The 20474-nt window shown below is 37.9% G+C and overlaps 1 protein-coding gene across 1 annotated transcript in view; it reads right to left on the bottom strand.

Moving 5' to 3' along the window:
- Positions 1-20474, bottom strand: part of RGS22 (regulator of G protein signaling 22) — a 117025-nt gene that overhangs the window by 69705 nt on the left and 26846 nt on the right. Inside the window, exons 6-11 of the mRNA XM_046007305.1 lie at positions 20054-20275; positions 11651-11736; positions 10740-10908; positions 6623-6752; positions 3610-4228; positions 1718-1879 (exon numbers count right to left, since the gene is read on the bottom strand). Of these exons, the coding sequence (XP_045863261.1) occupies positions 1718-1879; positions 3610-4228; positions 6623-6752; positions 10740-10908; positions 11651-11736; positions 20054-20275 (1388 nt within the window). The remainder of the gene's footprint in view (positions 1-1717; positions 1880-3609; positions 4229-6622; positions 6753-10739; positions 10909-11650; positions 11737-20053; positions 20276-20474) is intronic.

Raw genomic sequence — 20474 nt, 5'->3', positions numbered from 1 at the left:
CTTTAGATTCAGAGAGAACACTGTATATATCTGGGTGGCCATCCTAACTATATTTCAGAACCTTTACTTGCAGACTTGGAAATACCCAAAATGACCTCTTATCCTTATGTCAGCCAGTACGTGGGAATATCTACAAGGTCTTCATCCAGTAAAGCAGACATGTGCTGATCAGAAAACCTAAGTGTCTCAATTTTCTGATTTCCATCATTCTACTATACTCATATAAACCCCCATAAGGTTCTGTTGCCCCTACCATTATAATCTTGCATAATTATTATTTCATTCATAGCATTAATTTTTTATTGGCCACTGTGTAAATTCATCAAATATTGTGGTATAAATTTCATGGTCAATTATAAGCTGGTGTATTATTTTTCATGCTTCCACCATATGAGCTCTCATGTACACTGTACACATCTTAATTCTCAAACCCTAGAGGGTGGGAGAAGGTATCTGTCACATAATACCATCAAATGAACTGTATTCAACATGGTGTGTGTATGTATGTGAGTATGTACATATGTGTGTGTGTATATATCCCAAGAGAAGAAGAATGGGCAAATGAGATAAATAAGCAATTCATGAAAATTGAAATCCAAATGACCAAATGACCAATCATGGAAAAGATTACCAGCCTCACTAGTACTCAGGGAAACGCCAGTTATAACCACAGGACATCAATGACACACCAAACACATAGGCAAAAATTGAAAAGTCTGACAATGTTAAATGTCACCATGGATTTACAGCAATGGGCACTCTCTTATTCTGTTGATGAGAGCATAAGTGGGTACAACTGCTGAAGAAAAATGGATATGTATACAAGAATATATATCATATGCTGCTTTTAATTGTGAAAAGTAGGAAACAACCTAAATGTTTAATAAAAATAAAAATTATCATATATTCAATAAGTGGAATACCAATATACATCAATGAAAATCAATAAATTCTCAAACACAATTACAAACAATTCTCATGTGTAATGTTAATAGAAGACACAAAAGAACGCATACAACATGTTTCCATTTATATCAAGTGGTAGAATAGGCAGCGAAAAGTATAAGCTCAGGGATTTATTTGCATATATGGTTGGTAAAACTATAAGGAAAAGAGGGGATGCCTGGATGGTTCAGTCAGTTGAGTGTCTGACTTCAGGTCAGGTCAGGATCCTGGAGTCCTGGGACCCAGAGTCCTGCATCAGGATCCCTGCTCAGCCGGGAGTCTGCTTCTCCCTCTGCCTGCTGCTCCCCCTGCTTCTGCTCTTTCTCACTCTCACTCTATCTCTCTCTGTCAAATAAATTAATAAAAATCTAAAAAAAAAAAAAAAAGATTCTGGAAAAAAAAAAAAGAGTAAGAGGATGATAATCACAGAAGTCAGGATAGTGGTTACCTCCAAGGGGGACTGAGGATGTTGTGATCGATAAGGGACCTTCAAGGGTCTTGGCAATGTTTTATTTCCCAGCCCCCATAGTGGTTACATAAGTATGTGCTTCATGATATTCACTAAACGGCTGTTTGTTGCTTAAATTCCACATATGAATGAAATATACGGTATTTATCTTTCTCTGACTGACTTCAAGGAAGGCAAAAGACAGAATAATCTTATCATTTTAAATCTCCATAAATTATAAATCAGTAAGACAAAAAAGTATAACTTGTAACTCACCTAGAAAAATTTAAAGCAATTAAGTTTGATTCACATTATTTTCCTTACCAATATAGAAGTAAGGGTTTTACAACCTCAGCCTGAATATTTCTTAAGTGTTCTTCATTCCACTGAGATGCATCCAGCAGCTTAAGTTTTGATAATATTTCTGCAGAAAGGTAGCAATCTCCATTGCTTACCAGATAGTATTTTTTCATCTTCTCAAGATGTCTAAAACAAAATAAATCCACACACATTGCAATGACATTCAACAAGCCAAATGTTCTCACTTCTAAAATGTTTTAGATAAGTAATGAACTATCTCAAAACCAACACTGAGTTATGGGAATACCAGTGTGGAGATAAAACTATTTCTTACAATTATGGGAATAGGAAGGGTATTTTTGGTAGGTTGAACAATGGTCTTCCAAAGATGTCCATGTCCTAATCCCCAGAACCTCTGAATGTTACCTTATATGGTTGAAGGCATTCTGTAGATGTGATTAGGATATATTTTTTAAGAATTTTATTTATCCATCTGTTGGGGGGGAGCGGACAGAGCAAGCATGAACAGGGGATAGGCAGAGGGAAAAGCAGACTCTCCACTGAACTGGGAGTCCAACGTAGGCCTCCACATGGGGCTCAACCCCAGGACCTCGAGATAAAACCTGAGCAGGAGCTTAACCATCTGAGCCACCCAGGTGTCCCAATGCGATTAAGATTTTAAGAAGATTATCCTAGATTATCTAGATGGCCCTAATGTAATTACAAGGGTCCTTCTAAGATGGAGGCAGGAGGGTGAGTCATTGAGAAAAGACATGAGGCTATAAGCAGAAGTCAGAGAGAAGATGCTATGTTCCTGGTTTGAAGATGGAGGAAAGTAGGTGACCTCTGGAAGCTGGAAAAAGCAAGGAAATGGATTCTCCCCTAGAGCCTCCAGAAAGAATGTAGCCCTGCCCACCCATGTTAGACCTCCTAATTCCAAACTGTAACAGAATAAGTTTCCGTTGCTTTAAAGGCCATTACATTTGTGGCAATCTGCTACAGAAACAATAGGAACTAATATAGTCTTGATCCTGAAGAATTTATATAGGGTGCTGGCATATAATTTCCCTAATACATCTTGAAAAGTGGTAGTGGCTTTCTCCTCCATGATCCATCAAGTCAGGGTTGCAGAATCAGCCATAGGGTAACCCCTGATCCTATAACTATGTACAACAATGAGCTCTATGATCTGCATACCACTGAAATAAGTGGAATAACCCAATTACTAGTATATACCCAGTCAAACCCTTCCTAGGAATTGCAACCTACTGTAGTTGATCTGCTTCAGAGCAGAAAGGAGAACACAGACAAGAGAAAAACTTTCCTAAAGCAGAGTCCTCTTAAGGTTGTTAAGTCTTACTGTGATCTAAAGCACATGGGACAGCCAAACAAGGGCCTGGACGCATTGGACAACCAGGAGGCTCTCTAGAGGATATCTTGTGTATCTAGGAGATATCTTATACATCTACATCTGTTGAAGTGGCATCCCACCAAAGATCATGAGATTTGTCAACTGAGCAGGTTGCTAGGAACAGCAGTCTCTTACCATGGCATGAGGTACCTGAAGCCAGCGTGGTTACATAACGGAAAAATGTTTTTTTCTACAAAAATATATCATTATAGTGTTATAAAAATAAAACAAAATGATTGATTTGAAAGCAGGTTTAGAATCCATGGGAAGAAGTATTATGTGAACCCAAACAACTGCCTCTATTTGCATCAGAAAATTATGAAATCACAGAAGTAATAAAATTACTACTATTATAATAAAATGAATATTATTATTCATTCCTCTAAAGGTATGAATTACATTTTTATTTTTATTTCAGGCTTTCTGTCAGTGTTTAAGGAAGTAAACTAATATTCCAGAATTTAAAAAAAAAACAAAAAACCATTGAAAGTAAAACTAGACATACCTTTGATGTCTTCTGGGGTCCTTAAGAACTTTCAGCCTCTCAATATCCATCCATAATGACCAATATCGCTCTCCTAATGTATTTTTTATAAATTTCTTAAATCTTTCAAACTCCTTTCTATTGCCAATATCATAGGTTTTGTGAGACATGCACCAGTCAGCCCTGGTTTCTGGTCCAATGCTCTCACTCTTCGAACTTGCTTGTTCTAACAACTCTTTTGACTTTTCATTTGTGATTTGAAATGTTTCACTTAACAAAATATTTCTGCCAAGGAGAGGCTCAAAACCCTCCTCGAGCACCACTTCTGTTACCTTGTTGAAGTTTATATAATCTGGTCTTTCTATCAGTGGCTCTTCAAAAATTTGATGAATTGCTACTCTCAAAATAAAGGCTACATAAGATCTTAAAAATTCCTCCCATGTTGAGAAACTCAATGTAAGGCTTTCATCAGCATCCTGTTGCCTCTCAAGGTAAATTCTCAAAAGAGCTTGAGAAGGAGTGTCTTGTAGAGAGATGGAGCCCATGTCGTCGTTTTCTTCGAAACGAGAAGTTAATCTAAGGGATTCAGATGAGTCCCTTTTTGTCCTTGGGTGAATCCCATCATCAAAGAAAAAGCTGTCTGCATGAAATTATAAAGGGCTATTAGATCAGATATGAATACAAAGTTGCTTTTATTTTTAACTAGAAGGAGCAGAGCCAGAATGGTAAGTGGTTTTGGCACAGGTCGTGACTAGTGTACATGAGAGAGAGTTCTGAAGCCATATTTGATACCGTAGAGAAAAAAACTGCCAGCAGGACTGGCCATGTCTTCCTTGGACACGGAAGTGAATAATGGTGGCAAATGAACAAAATACTTGACATCCCTAATACAGAAGATCTTCAAGAAGACATTTTGCACTTTCATTTATTTTCTTAAAATATTTTATTTATTTATTTGACAGAGATCACAAGTAGGCAGAGAGGCAGGCAGAGAGAGAAGAGAAAGCAGGCTCCCCGCTGAGCAGAGATCCCGACGCGGGGCTCGATCCCAGGACCCTGGGATCATGACTTGAGCCGAAGGCAGAGGCTTTAACCCACTGAACCACCCAGGCGCCCCCATTATGCACTTTTAAAATGTCATATTTGAGGCTGACATAGAATGTCAATATGTAAAGTCCAAATCTATTAAACAATTAGAATGTGTACATTAAACAATTGTATGTATTCTAATATGTCATGCTAGAAGGTAAAATAAAATTAGACAATCAATGAACAGATCAGAACTAGAGTCTGAAATATCAGTAATCTTCAAAATTCACTCTTTTATCAGAAAGCTTCAATTACTGTCATACTTACAACTTACCATCAAAATTACAAAATGGCATGAGGTACTTATGAAGGCTTACAAATACAAATGGACTGTTTTATACTCTTTCTAAAAACAGAGTCTTTAGCTCCTGTTTTCTCCTCCATTAGAAATTGTGAAATATGAGATGTCAGTGCTTTATTTCACATGGCAAACCTACCATTTGAAATGCCAGACAGCAGGAAAACCGTTGTCATCTGTGTGCCACTTCAATGGCCATTTTCTCAGTAATAGGTTTCAAATCCCAATGAGCTGGAAGGGTTTTATTACAATTTGTATTGAAAATGAAGATACTAAGTATTAAGAGATTAGACTTTTGCAAATCTATGCTGGGTATACACTCGACCCTACAGAAGTGGAGGGAGAGGAAGACTACCGTTTCTGTTCACCAGGCTCCGGCTACCCTCTCTCTTCCTGTTCATCATCTTCACTATCTTTGCTCTCCAATTTTCTCCTTTACTCTTTGGGGGAAACAGCAAGAAACCTATAAATTCAGCTATTTGCAACTAAGAAGAGTATTTTCTTCTTTACACAGATTTAGGTTCAACTCCAAAGAACCCAGATTTATTGTCTTCAGAGGTGGTTACACTTTTCAAAAGAATTAATTAGGTAAGAACCTAGTGAATTGCTAAGTTCCTCTCCTGAATGACATGGCTAGATTTTTTTCCTCTAGCAATGTCATGGTGACGATACCCATTTCTGTAAGTTTCCTTCTGTATCTACAAGAAGTTGGTATCGTCCACAAAAGTTCGCCACAGTAGAAACGTACCTGTTTTTCAAGGAGAAAAACAAGTCTGAACTCAGAAGGAAAACTCAAGCTGCGTGAACGACTACATACTTTCAAGAAGAAAGAAAGGTTCCACCCAGGTAAATTCAAATAGTTAATAATAAGAATCTGTAAACTGTCACAGGAAGTAAAGACAAGACAAACATTTACTAACTGCCTATGAGGGACGGGGCACTAGGCCAGGCCATTTCTAGACATGTAGAGTGTATTATTATTCTCATCTTACAGATGAGAAAAGCAAGGCTTTTTGAATAATTTCAAAAAGTCACACGGTTAATAAGCATTAACCCAACTAAACCCATTCTCTTGGGGCGCCTGGGTGGCTCAGTGGGTTAAGTCTCTGCGTTCGGCTCAGATCATGATCTAAGGGTTCTGGGATCGAGCCCCACATTGGGCTCTCTGTTCAGCAGGGAGCCTGCTTCCCTCTCTCTTCCTGCCTGCCTCTCTGCCTACTTTTGATATCTCTCTGCGACAAATAAATAATAAAATCTTTAAACCCATTCTCTTTTTCCCATGTCAAGCTGCCTCTCAAAAAACAGTAGAAGGGCGTCTAGGTGGCTCAGTCAGTTAAGTGTTGGTCTTTTGATTTCAGCTCAGGTCACGATCTCAGGGTTGTGAGATGGAGCCCCAGGTTGGGCTCTGCGTTCAGGGGGAGTCAACCGGAGAGCCTTCTCTCCCTCGGCCCCTCCCCTGGCTCGATTTCTCTCTCTCTCTAAAACAAATAAATCTTTAAAGATAAAAACAGTAGAAAGTGAAGTGGGTAGGGGGTAGGAATGGAAGTTATTTTTCTCCCCTACCACCATGTGTTGTACTGAGAGAGTAGAACAATAAGCAAAGATTTAAAGAGGCGTTCTGAAATCATTCTTGTCCTTTCTGCTTACCAGAAACAGATGAAACAACCGGTGTTTCCATTTTGCTGTGGACTACGCAAGTTGGTAATGAAAACGTGGATGCTGTTTGCAGACTCTGCTTCGCTAAGGCAAACCAATCTTTTGTTTGAGTGTAGGAGGCCTAGGAAGAAAGGAGCACCTTTGTTTAACGTTGAGATTAGCAGTGTTCTCCCAATCGCAGACCTCGACTCGTCCTTAGAACGTTAAATTTGCGTAGTACAACATGAAAGGGAAAATGATGTCATGAAAGGAAAGAATGTCGCACAGAAAAAAATTCATTACCTGAGAATAATGGGAAGGACATTTCAACTCAGATTATCTGGATATTAGATGACCAAAGGTAAAAAGGAGCCCAGTATTCATTAAAGCCTTCTCCTCTCTTCTGCTAGAGGCATGCAGCCCTCCTTCCTGGCTGCGTTACAGAGTCATGCCATCCCACGCTGTCTTGGCAGTCATCTGACTCCTCAGTTCTTGGCTGTATCTTTTGCCAGCTACTTCCACATTTATAACTTCCCAATTATTTCCTGCCCCTAATTCTGTCTGATCTGGTTCTGTGTTTTTTACCACGCCTCCCTAATATCACAGACTTACTCTCAGGAGTACTGACCAACGCCCCCACCCCAGGCTCAACGACCCACGCCTTCGATTCAGTTTTCCCAGCTTTGCTTGGATTGTAGGCGTCCTGACAACTGATTCCTGACTACACCTGCCCCTGGATGGAGCCTTCAATTTTTCCTTCGCTTTGTGCACCCTCAAGCCAGCTGACCCAGTTCCCCAGCTGACCTTCAGCTTCTAGAATCCCAGTCCTGAGAAGCCCATTTCTCAGCTGTCCTGGGAAAATTCCTATGCCTGCCTCTCTCAGTAATGTCCTCACAATCTTTCTAGGATAATCCAGATTGTTCAACAGAAGCAGAGTGGGGAGCGTCCAGCATTACTCAGCATTACTCTCCTTTCTCCAGATAGGTTGTCCCCAGGTTGGCCCTTAGCGTCAGGAATTCGCACAAGAGGCAGGCCTCAGATGGAATAGGTATTGTCCTCTGACTGTGATACAGAATTAGCAGGGCAGGTCGGGCCACACAACGTGACCAAAAAGCAAGAGAGAGAAATGAAAAGTGTCACCTAGGTAGTCACTGCCCCTCTTAGAAATAAGGTTTTCTACACAGATAAAAGTTTGAAAGATTCTAATTTCCTTTTGTTCTCTCTTTTCCTTCCTTTAAAACTAAGTCATTTGGGTGCCTTGGTGGCTCAAGTGGTTAAGTGACTGCCATCGGCTAGGTCATGACTCTGAAGTCCCAGGATCGAGTCCCGCATTGGACTCCCTGCTCAGCAGGGAGTCTGCTTCTCCCTCTGACCCTCCTCCACGCTGTGCTTTCTCTTTCATTCCCTCTCAAATATATAAATAAAATCCTTTAAAAAAATAAAATCAGGGGCGCCTGGGTGGTTCAGTGGGTTAAAGCCTCTGCCTTCGGCTCAGGTCATGATCCCAGGGTCCTGGGATCGAGCCCCGCATCAGGCTCTCTGCTCCGCAGGGAGCCTGCTTCCTCCTCTCTCTCTGCCTGCCTCTCTGCCTTGTTGTGATTTCTGTCAAATAAATAAAATATTTTAAAAAAATAAAATAAAGTCATTTATTATTAATGTATGTTCATTCAGCATATGTTTATTGAGTGATTACTCTATTCCAAGCAGTATCCTAGGCACTGAGAGAAGGCCAAAATAATGAAGACCTGTCTGGGAACTGAGAGAGGCCAGTATACCAAAGTCCGTGCTATTTCAACTTGGCGAAAAAGATTTCTGGGGCACCTGGGTGGCTCAGTGGGTTAAAGCCTCTGCCTTCAGCTCAGGTCATGATCTCAGGGTCCTGGGATCGAGCCCCACATCAGGCTCTCTGCTCAGCAGGGTGCCTGCTTCCCTCTTTCTCTGCTCTGACTCTCTGCCTACTTGTAGTCTTTCTCTGTCAAATAAATAAATAAAATCTTCAAAAAAAAAAAAAGATTGCTGAGTGAAAATTAGGAGAGAAGGAGTAAGTAGTCAGTCAGAGAACCGCTTAGTATGTTTAAGAGATGAGTCAATTGTTCGTGTTTAGGTGGTATAATGAAGACTCAAAGAAACAGTAACAGTTTTCATCATAAAGATTCATCTTGTCCATAGCCATGATTTAAATGATTTAAGAGCTCAAAGAAGTTTGAATCCTCCACGTTCAAAAGCTATTAAGAAAATATCAGTGGGGCGACTGGGTAGCTCAGTTGGTTGAGCAACCAACTCGTGATTTCCTCTAGGGTCATGATTTCAGAGTCATGAGATCAAGTCCCATGTCAGGCTCCAAGCTTAGCATGGAGTCTGCTTGTCCTTCTCCCTCCTCTTCTATCTCTCCCTCATTAGCATGGAGTCTGCTTGTCCCTCTCCCTCCTCCTCTACCCCTCATTCTATCTCTAGAATAAATTTTTTTAAAAATATCTTTTTTAAAAAGTATATTCGAGGGTGTCTGGGTGGCTCAATTGGTTAAGCGACTGCCTTCGGCTGAGGGCATGATCCTGGAGTTCCAGGATCAAGACCCACATTAGCTCCCTGCTCAGTGGGGAGTCTGCTCCTCCCTCTGATCCTACCTTCTCTTGTGCTCTCTCTCTCTCTCTCTCTCTCATATAAGTAAATAAAACCTTTTTTTTTTAAAGATTTTATTCATTTATTTGAAAGACAGAAATTACAAGTAGGCAGAGAGAGAGAGGAGGAAGCAGGCTCCCTGCTGAGCAGAGAGCCCGATGCGGGGCTCGATCCCAGGACCCTGGGACCATGACCTGAGCCGAAGGCAGAGGCTTTAACCCACTGAGCCACCCAGGCGCCCCAAAACCTTTTTTTTTTTAAAGGATATTAGGTAGTTAAAGTGTCAATCAAGTGGAGAGAATTGAGTTTTTTCATTACAGAAAATAGCAAAAGTAAACTAGTTTAAATTTTACTCTTACATTCAATTTAATTTACATGTAAAGAATCAGATCTTATTTCCCAAGATTGATTCTTCCTGTTGTATGTTTACTGACCTATTCTACCAGTACATTTTTTATAACATTCCTGACATTTCTATAATACATAAGAAAAAAAATACTTAAAAATAAGTATAAAGAGAGAAGTAAAATATGCTTTTAGTACATTCCCAGCATGAACTCAGTGGAAATAATGCAACTGGCAAAATTTCAAATGCTTTTGCCAAATACTAATGATAGAAATGCCAAACTACAAAATTAAATAGGAACTACGCATGAAAATAAATGGTCAGGTAAGACAGGTTAAGTCTATCTATTCCAACAGAGATGGTAAATGGTTTTCCTTTTGTATGACATCTTTGATCAATTGGAAGTGCTTGCCTAGAGGGCTGTGTTGAAAAGAATTTGGAGCCAAGTCCTAGCTCAGCAGGAAAATTGCCGTGATTGATTAGCAATGTCTGTCATGAATGGAAACTAAGAGAGCAGCAACACATGGGCCACATATTTGCAATTCCTGGTTTTGTACAGAGCTGTGTATAGGAAATGTGTTCCCAGAAAGAAGACCTGATCATTAGAGGCCAGGGATCAAACAATGGTTTTCACTACAGCGTGACTCTCCAGAAAGGCATTTGATTCTAGGATAGATCTCTTCCAATGCACCCATTGCACCAACCCAGCATTTCTTCACGGAGGACAACTTTATCTGGTAATGGTAAAAGGGTCATGCATTTTACTGCTGAGGAATAATCTTGACAATAGGGAGGAGAAGACCCAATTTATCACCATTCTGTACAAAAATTAGAGACTACAAACCATGACAATTTTGGAATAAATAATGAAGCCATGGATAACCATTCAAGTTACCCTTTCTTGCTTCCTGGGTGACACTGAGTGTATTCTTCAATCTTTCATTTGTTCCTCTGTACACATGAAGATAATAATGCCAATTATGTTTCAAGCAAACAAGTGCAGGGCAAAGCCATAAGCATAACTCCACAAAAAGTTTTGCTAACCCTGCCTTAGAAGTACTTGAAATCACTTCCCCTGTTCAAGTGGTACAAATGCAATTCTTATCACTAAAATGAGAAGTCTCCTTGAAGTGCCAAGTCATGAAGAAACACTCATACTTTTACCTCGCCAAGAGAAATGTAGAACTTTTTCATGATGATAAAATTCTCTTCTTCAGCAACAGGTGGTGGTGGGCTGGCTGGTTTTTTCAGGACCCACGGGGAAAAATCTGCATTGAGTGTGAAGTTCATACCTGATCCACTCCATCTCACTTGTGAGACCAATTTGGCTAATCTGCATTTTAGAAATCATACAAAACTTGAAATAAGTTTCAAAGAGGGTAGAATTCGGGGGGGGACCCTAAAATTTTATTTTATTTTCAAGTCAATCTCCTCACTTTGCACAATGGTTCTCTTAGGATCTGCTCAAATTAATGGCTTATTCACAGAAGTACTAACTAATAATGACTCTTTTAATTTATTTTACTTGATTTTTAAAATGGGATTCTAAGTATAGGTCAAATTTCAGTAAAACTTCAGAATGTTTAGGTATTTACACATTATAAGTCAGGAAATATAAAAGAAAAACTTGATCCACTATGACATGCTTTTTCATGACATACTTATATTTGCTTTTTAACAGCCTGCACCATTATCACAAGTAGATAATTTTTATTTTTTTATTTTTATTTTTTTAAATTTCTTTTCAGTGTTCCAGAATTCATTGTTTATGCACCACACCATCCATGCAATACGTGCCCTCCTTAATACCCATAAGTAGATAATTTTTAAAACATAATGATCAAAGAAGCACAACTGAAGTACATTTATTAAGAACTATTCCTGTGAGTTCTCTTTGGAAAAGTTAAGTGATTTTTACAAACGCCCTATCACTCACATACTACAGCAGGTGGGATACAAACTCCAGTGGGTTTAAAAGTATACAATTTTATTGAAAAAGTACAGAAAAATGATTTTAGGTGGAAACAAAAAATCCAGGCAATTAAAAACTAGGTTTGTTGATGGGACTGCAATACCTGTATTCAAAGTAACAATCACTTTCCAGGAATGCTGGAAGTCTTTCTTTTTTGATCCACTCAATACCTTCTTCACGACTGAGACACTATTAGAGGATAAGTGAAAAAGAAAAAGAGTCAAAGAAAATCACCTTTCACGACAGTCAAGGCCTAGTCACTAGAGTAGTATTATCTGGAGCCCTGCCTCGACCTGTTTCACAAGAGAGAGCAAAGACCTTGGAATCACACATTTGAAGCCATTGCTTGCCTTCCACTACTTACTTAATCTCTCAACAACCCTGCATCAACTATTAGCCCCATTTACAGATTAACAAACTGAATCCAGAGAAGTTAAGTAACCTATTGAAGAGATGTGAGAAAAAAAAAGTCACTTTCTGTATTTGCACAGTTGCAAAATGGATTTTAAAAAATCACAAACAGAAAAAGAGCTAACCAGAACACTTCATAAGACCACTGTGGTCATGACAGACCCCTGTACCTCCCAATTTTAGAAAATTTGGTTAACTGTTTAACATCCCCAATGCACTATTTGGGAATACCAAGGTTAGCAAGAAAGATAAGGCCCTGAGGGTCCTGGGTGGCTCAGTCAGTTAAGCTTCTGCCTTCAGCTCAGGTCACAATCTCAGGGTCCTGGGATGAAGACTATCGGGCTCCCTGGTCAGTGCAGAGTCTGTTTCTTCCCTCTCCCTCTGCCTGCTGCTCCCTCTTTCTCTGCGAAGTAAATAAAATCAGGAAGGAAGGAAGGAAGGAAAGGTAGGAAGGAAGCGCGGGAGGAAGGGAGGGAAGAAGAAGGAAGCGGGGGAGGAAGGGAGGGAAGGAGGAAGGAAGAAAGTGTTTTTAAGGAATTTACAGATAATTCAATAAGTAATAGTAGTAGAGTGCAGTGCCCAAGTTTGGGCTTCGGTGGGGGAGCACCAAGGCACTAAAACAGGGAAGGTTTTCCGAGAGAACAAAGGAGGGAAGCCAGCTGGAGAAGGAGGCAGGCATAATTACGATGCTCTTTCCCAATGACATTAAGGAGTTCAGATTTTATTTACAGGTTGTGAAGACAATACAAAGTCATGGAGGAGTTACTGAGTTGCCGCTCATTCTCAAACTTTTACTCACTAATGATTCTCTTTTTGTCTTATATTCACTTTTTTCCCAGACATCTAAGGAATGTCAGTACTTTGAACACTAAACAAATGTTCCTGGATAAGTAAAACCACTGGTACAGCACACATCCCAGGGAGGCAAGGGTGGAGGCGTTTATGTGACTTCCGTTGCCTATCTGCTGAGGCAACGGTTGTGCTGGGATATTACCCTCAGTCAGCACAGCCCACTGCTCACTGCAGGGAGATGAAAGGCTCACGGAGCAGCGCTGCCAACATCTGACGGACTGATGTTCTTGAACGTGCACCTGTGCTCAACACTGCTTGCACGTGGCATGAAGTCCTTAAGCTCCTCACGGCTGGAAAACAATGCTTTCCTTCTGTTCAGCCCAAAACATCCCTTTGGCCCTGACCAAAGACTATCTTCTGGGTAATGAAACAACAGAAGAAACTTTGGAAGCAGCCAGCACCTGAACAGTAGCATCTTGTTGATGGTCTTATTGCTTATGAGTGAGATCTGAAGGACACGTGGATCTTGTAGTCAGAAAAACTTCACAAAGAGGCCTCCACATACGCTACACACAGACGGCCACACACGACTCTTGGATTCTCATTAGCAATGCATTCAGTGCGTCCCAGAAAGACACCAGACCACATATTAAGACTGGTACACCCCCTTGAGGAATACTAAAAGGTTGTCAAGACTAGTCAGTCATAAAAAATCAATTTGCCTAATATTTACTTAATAAAGAATTCCCTGATAACGCATCCCCTTTTGAATGTCTTTGTATCTGTCTGACCCCAAAATGAAATGGAACGAAAAGTTTAAAAGGACTAAAATCAAAACTGATGAAAAGTCTTTAGTCAGATGCCAAACTGTCCCTTCAAGGTGTTTACAAATAACTAAAATATAAACACCAAAAAAAACCCAGAACAATCTGGTCAAACATAAAATGGCAACTCAATAAATACCTATGAAAAGCACAGAAATAATTTACCTAAGGTAAAATTATTTACTCCTTAAAACTAAAAAAAAAACATACAGCGAAAATCCATCCTTTTTAGGAACCAGCTCTACACATTTTAACAAATACTTACAGTTGAATAACCATGACTAGAATCATAGAGAAGAGTTCCAACATCCTCCAAACTTCCTCCTGCCGCTTTGCATTCAATGACTCCCTCTAACCCCAGACCCTGGCAACCACCAACTGGTTCTCCGCAGTTGGGCCTTCTCCAAAGTGTCATAATTGGAATCAATATAGGACGTAGCTTCCTTCATTTAGCATGATGCATTTGAGATTGACCTATGTTCTTAGCTAGTTCGTTCCTCTTCATTCCTCTTCAGCTGAGTGGTACTCCACTGTAAGGATGAACCACGGTTTGTTCATTCACTCCCCACTTAAAGGAAATTCACTCCCCACTTAAAGGAAATTTGGGTTTATTACAGCTTTGGGTGATTATAAAGGAACTACAGAATTTCACATACAGGTTTTTGTGTGAACAGAACTGTTCCTTTTTCTTTGGTAATATCCAGAAGTAGGGCAGATGTGTAGTACGGTATATGCTTAACTTAGAAAGCTAACTGCCAAACTGTTTTCCAAAATGGAATTCTCATCAACGATGTAAGAAATCTAAATGCTCTGCATGTTGACTGGTCTTTGGTATTGTCAATGTGTGTTGCATAGTTTACTCATTCTAAAAGGTGTGTAGAAATTGTTCATTGAGGTGTGCGGATGTGTGTATACATACACATTGCCCTTTTTTATAACTCTGAGATATAATTCACATTCCATATAATTCACTAACTTAAAATATATAATCCAATGGTTTTTAGTATATTCCCAAACCATCACCGTGATAAAATTTCATCACTTTCCAGAAAACCTCATATCCATTAGCAGTCACTCTGCATTCCACATCAACTTGCCACCCCTATCTCACAAAATTGACTGCATTTCTCTATGATTAATGTTGAGGATCTTATATGCATTTTTGTCATCTGTACATCTTTTTTGGAGAAATGTCTATTCAGATCCTACATCTATTTTTTAAAACTGAAGTATAATGAACATACAGTGTTATATTAGTTTCAGGTGTACTATATACTGATTCAGCAATTCTGTACATTATTCAGTACTCATCCCGGTAAGTGTACGCTTAATCTTCTTTATTTCACCCACCCTCCCACCACTTCCCCTTTGGCAACCACTAGTTTGTTCTCTATAGTCGAGTCTGGTTTTTTGTCTCTTTTCATTGTCTGTTTTATTTCTTAAATTCCACATATGAGTGAAACCACATGACAGTTGTCTTTCATTGACTGACTTATTTCACTTAGCATTATACCCTCTAGGTCCATTCATGTTGCAAATCTCAAGATTTAAGATCTCAAAGATTTCATTCTTTTTCATGGGAATGATTCAGCCATATATAGCACATCTTCTTTATCCATTCATCTATCAATGGACAGTTGGGTTGCTTCCATAATGCTGCAATAAATATAAGTATTCATGTATCTTTTTGAATTAGAGTTTCCATTTTCTTTGGGTAAATACCCAGTATGGCATTACTGAATCATATGGTAATTCTATTTTTTAATTTTTTGAGGCACCTCCATAATGCTTTCCACAGAGGCTGCACCAATTTGCATTCCCACCAACAGTGCATGAGGGCTCCATCTTCTGCACATCCTCGCCAACACTTACTATTTCTCATCTTTTTGATTCTAGCCATTCTGACAGGTGTGAGGTGATATCTCACTGTAATTTTGATTGAATTTTGCTGATGGTTAGTGATGTCGAACATATTTCCAGGTGTCTGTTGGCCGTCTGTCTGTCTTCTTTGGAAAAATGTACTTTCAAGTTCTCTGTCCATTTTTTATTTTTTTTCAAGTTTTTATTTAAATTCCAGTTAGTTAATATGCAGTGTAGTATTAGTTTCAGGTGTAGAATTTAGTGATTCAGCTCTTCCATACAACACCCCATGCTCATCACAAGTGCACTCTTTAATCCCCATCACCTGTTTCACCAATCCTCCCACCCATTCCCCTCTAGTAACCATCAGTTTGTTCTCTTCAGTTAAGAGTTTGTTTCTTGGTTTGCCTCTCTTTTCCCCCCTTATATTCATTTGTTTTGTTTCTTAAATTCCACATATGAGTGAAATCGTATGGTATCTGTCTTTCTCTGATTGACTTATTTTGCTTAGTATAATACTCTCTAGTTCCATCTACATTGTTGCAAATGGCGAAATTTCATTGTTTTTGATGGCTAAATAATATTCTAATATATGAATATTAGGTAATATATTAGAATAATATATATACTAGGTAATACATTAGAATAGTATCTATATATACACACACACACAAACTCCACATCTTTATCCATTCATCAGTCGATGGACATTTGGGCTTGTTCCATAATTTGGGTATTGTTGATAATGCTACTATAAACATTAGGATGCAGGTATCCCTTCAAATTATTATTTTTGTATCCTTTGGGTAAATACCTAGTAGTGCAATTGCTGGATCATAAGGTAGTTGTTTTAACTTTTTAAGGAAACTCCATACTGCTTTCCAGAGTCCTCTGTCATTTTTTAAATCGGATTGTTTATCCGGTGTCAAGTTCTTTATATATAGCCTGCATATTAACCCCTTACTGGATATACCATTTGCAAGTATCTTCTCCCATTTTTGTTTTAATGATGGTTTTCCTTGTCTGCAGAAGCTTTTTATTTTGGTGTAATCCCAGTATTTTAATTCTGCTTTTGTTTCCCTTGTCTGAGGAGACATCCCTAAAAAAATGTTTCCATGGCTAATGTCAAAGAAATTACTGCCTATGGTTTCTTCAGGTTTCAGATTTAGGTCTTTAATCTATTTTGAGTTTATCTTTGTTATGGTGTAAGAACAGGGTCCAGTTTTATTGTTTCTCATGATGTAGTCCAGCTTTCCCAGCACCATTTGTTGAAGAGACTGTCATTTCTCCATTGTATATTCTTGCCTTCTTTATTGTAGATTAACTGCAGGGTCTTTGGTGGCTCTACACAAATTTCTGTATTATTTGTCCTAGTTCTATGAAAGTGTAGTTGGTATTCCGAGAGGGATTGCATTAAATCTGTAGACTGCTTTGGGTAACATAGACATTTTAACAAAATTGGTTCTTCCAATTCATGTGCATGAAGTATCTTCCCATTTGTATCTTCTTCAATTTCTTTCATCAGTGTTTTATACTTTTCAGAGTACGGATCTTTACCTCCTTGCTTAGGTTTATTCCTAGGTATTTTATAATTTTAGTGCAACTGCAAATGGGATTGTTTTCTTAATTTCTCTTTCTGCCGCTTTGTTTTTAGTGTATAGAAATGCAACAGATTTTTTGAGAACACTTATGTAGGACTTATTTTCTATAAAAACTGAATCATATTACATGCTTTAATTTACAACTTGGTTTTTCCAGTGAACAATACAACATGAGCATCTATCTCATCAGGACAACAGACATGGCTCAAACACATTCTTTCTAATAGTCATATACTATTCCACAGTTCTTCAGTTGATAAACATATAATATGTTTATACTACTGACACCAGTGCTCAGTCAGCTCCAATACATACACATTTATTTGTATGGGATAAAAGTCCCAAAGTGGCTTTCCAGGCATAAGTCATAGTACTTTAAATTTTAATCAATGTGCCAGATTAATTCCCAAAGATTGTAGCAATTAATATTTTACGAACATTAGATGTTGTTATTTTTTTTTTAATTGTAGGCCCATTTCATGTGATGTGATGAGTACTGGGTATTATATGCAACTGAAGAATTATCAAACTCTATTTCTGAAACTAATGATGTACTATTTGTTGGCTAATTGAGTTTAAATTAAAAAAATTATAGGTCAATTTAATGTCTTAAAAAATGGTTTCTGGATCTACTTACATTTGCATATTTAAGATCACTTGTGTTATTAAACATCTTTTTATTTGCTCATTTTCCATTTTAATTACTCTCTTGTACATAGTTTGTTGAATTATTTCAATTATTTTACTGGACTACTTGTCTTTTTCTGGAATAAGATTGGTGAGAAATTAAGTAAAATGCATTTCCTCATACTTGAAATTTTCTTTTTTTCTAAATCATTGCTTTATGTCATTTTCTAACATGTGAAATATTTTAATTTTGGTGCTCAGGTTTTTTTTATTATTTTGAGGATTCTGGAGTCCTTGACTTTGTGAGAGGATGGCTCAGATGTTAAGTTTACATACAAATTTTACCAGATTTTATTGTAATATTTCAGTTTTTAAAACCATTTATTTATCAATATATAAATAAAGACAATTCAGCTTACTCTTGCAAATTGATAGTAATTATTTATATTTATTGTGTTTAAGCTTTGTCTAGGAAGTCTAAAATAATTTTGAATTAGTAATAAAAATATACTTTTTCTTTTCTTAGAAGCTAATGGAGACGGTTACAGTATTTCACCATATATAGTGTGTACTATTGATTTTGGGTAGGTTTTAACATGTTTAAGCAATTTATTTTTTAATGAGTTTTTATTTGGCATGAGCTTGCATGAAATGCAACAGATTTATGTATACTAATTTTGTATCCTACTGTATTTATTTACCAGTGCTAGTTTTTTGGTAGAGTCTTTAAGGTTTTCTACATACAGTATCATGTCATCTGTAGTCAGTGGAAATTTTATTTCTTCCTAACCAATCTGGATGCCTTTTATTTCTTTGTCTTGTCTGATTGCTATGGCTAGTACTTCCAGTGCTATGTTGAATAAAAGTGGTAAGAGTGGACATCTTTGTCTTATTCTTTTTTTTTTTTAAAGATTTTATTTATTTATTTGACAGACAAAGATCACAAGTAGGCAGAGAGAGAGGAGGAAGCAGGCTCCCTGACAAGCAGAGAGCCCGAAGCGGGGCTCGATCCCAGGACCCTGAGATCATGACCTGAGCTGAAGGCAGAGGCTTTAACCCACTGAGCCACCCAGGTGCCCGTCTTATTCTTGATCTTAGAGGAAAAGCTCTCAATTTTTCCCAATTGAAGATAATGTTAGCTATGGGTCTTTCACATGTGGCTTTTATTATGTTGAGGTATGTTTCCTCTAAACATACTTTGTTGAGAGTTTTTATCATGAATGAATATTATAATAATTTATATGGTGTTTTATACTTAAGAATATATTTACTTGTTTAAACTTCAAAAATCATGCTATAACATGGTTTATTTTTAGTATTTATAAAAACATTTTAAAGACTTTTATCATTATTAATACATTTAATTTGATGAAAGTAAACAAGAAAGAAATATACTGGAATTCAATAAAAGAAATATTGAAGAAATTTCAGGCTGGTAAAGAGCTATATCCTAAGTATTGAACATTTTTTTTTTAAGATTTTATTTATTTATTTGACAGAGAGAGATCATAAGTAGGCAGAGAGGCAGGCAGAGAGAGTGAGAGGGAAGCAGGCTCCCTGCCGAGCAGAGAGCCCGATGTGGGACTCGATCCCAGGACCCTGAGATGATGACCTGAGCCGAAGGCAGCGGCTTAAACCACTGAGCCACCCAGGCGCCCCCAGTATTGAACATATTTTAGTCTAGTTTCATCAGACACTTCAAATCATGGAAAATGTTAAACATTCATTTTATTTTCAGTTGAGCCACAACAACCCTAGTAGTAGGTAGTGAAGGAATCATCTGACAGGTGATGAAAATAAGGTTCATCAAAATGACTTGTTCAAGAACAGAGAGCTGGTAAGTTAAAGAGCCAAGATTAGAACCTGGGCTTGGTTTTTTTGTTTGTTTGTTTGTTTGTTTGTTTTTGTTTTGTTTTGAACCTCATGTTAAGGAGACAAAATCCAAAATCCAGAAGCTGAGAGTAGAATTTCAGGCCAGGGAGGTCAGGGTCTCATAGTGTAACTTGAGGGTCAGAAATCATAATTCCCAACTGCTTATTAGGATAGAACCCAAACCAGATAAATTCACTGTATACTCACAATTTCTAGAATGCTTCTAAACTATAAAGGATACACATATTTCTGCTGCCCCAAATTAACCTGATATCCTAAATATTCAAAGGGATTTATATGAATCTTCTCATATTGAAAACCTAACATCAACAAAATTGCTAGATTAAATTGGCCATTTGACATGAATAAGATGATAGAATAACAAATACTAAGTTTAAGTACAATAAAACTTAATAAATATAGTTAAATTTCAGAAAGTTAAGCCCAAGGAACCTCATGATAGTCTTACCTAATGTTTTATATACCTAGCAAGATATAAACTCAAACATACTTTCTTACCATGATATTGTAGTTGATATTAATGGTCTTATCTTCATAGGGGGCATCCATCTGAACAGGTTTAACATCATTCTTTCCTTTCCTTATAACATCATAGATGGGATTTCGAGGTTGTTGGTTTTGTAGAATTTTTTTCAATTGCTTTTCCAGAAGTTGTGGAGCATTGTTAACTATTTCAAAAACTCCAAAATCCACATTAAATCTAATTGCCTCTGAAAAGGTCTACAAAATAAATTTGCAAAAATAGACCTTAAATTTTTATAAACCAGAAACTGTCTCTAAGAATACTTGACACTTAATAAATGCACACACACACACACACACACATACACACACACAGTTTTATGTACTTAATCATTAGCTCTTCTTTTTAGGAGCTTGGAAATCTCTTAACTACAGATAAGGGAACCCACTGAATCCT

The sequence above is a fragment of the Meles meles genome, chromosome 1 (genome assembly GCF_922984935.1).
Source record: "Meles meles chromosome 1, mMelMel3.1 paternal haplotype, whole genome shotgun sequence".
Classification (NCBI taxonomy): Eukaryota; Metazoa; Chordata; class Mammalia; order Carnivora; family Mustelidae; genus Meles; species Meles meles.
Note: the sequence above shows the minus strand (reverse complement) of the source record. Positions and strands in the feature narration are given on the sequence as shown.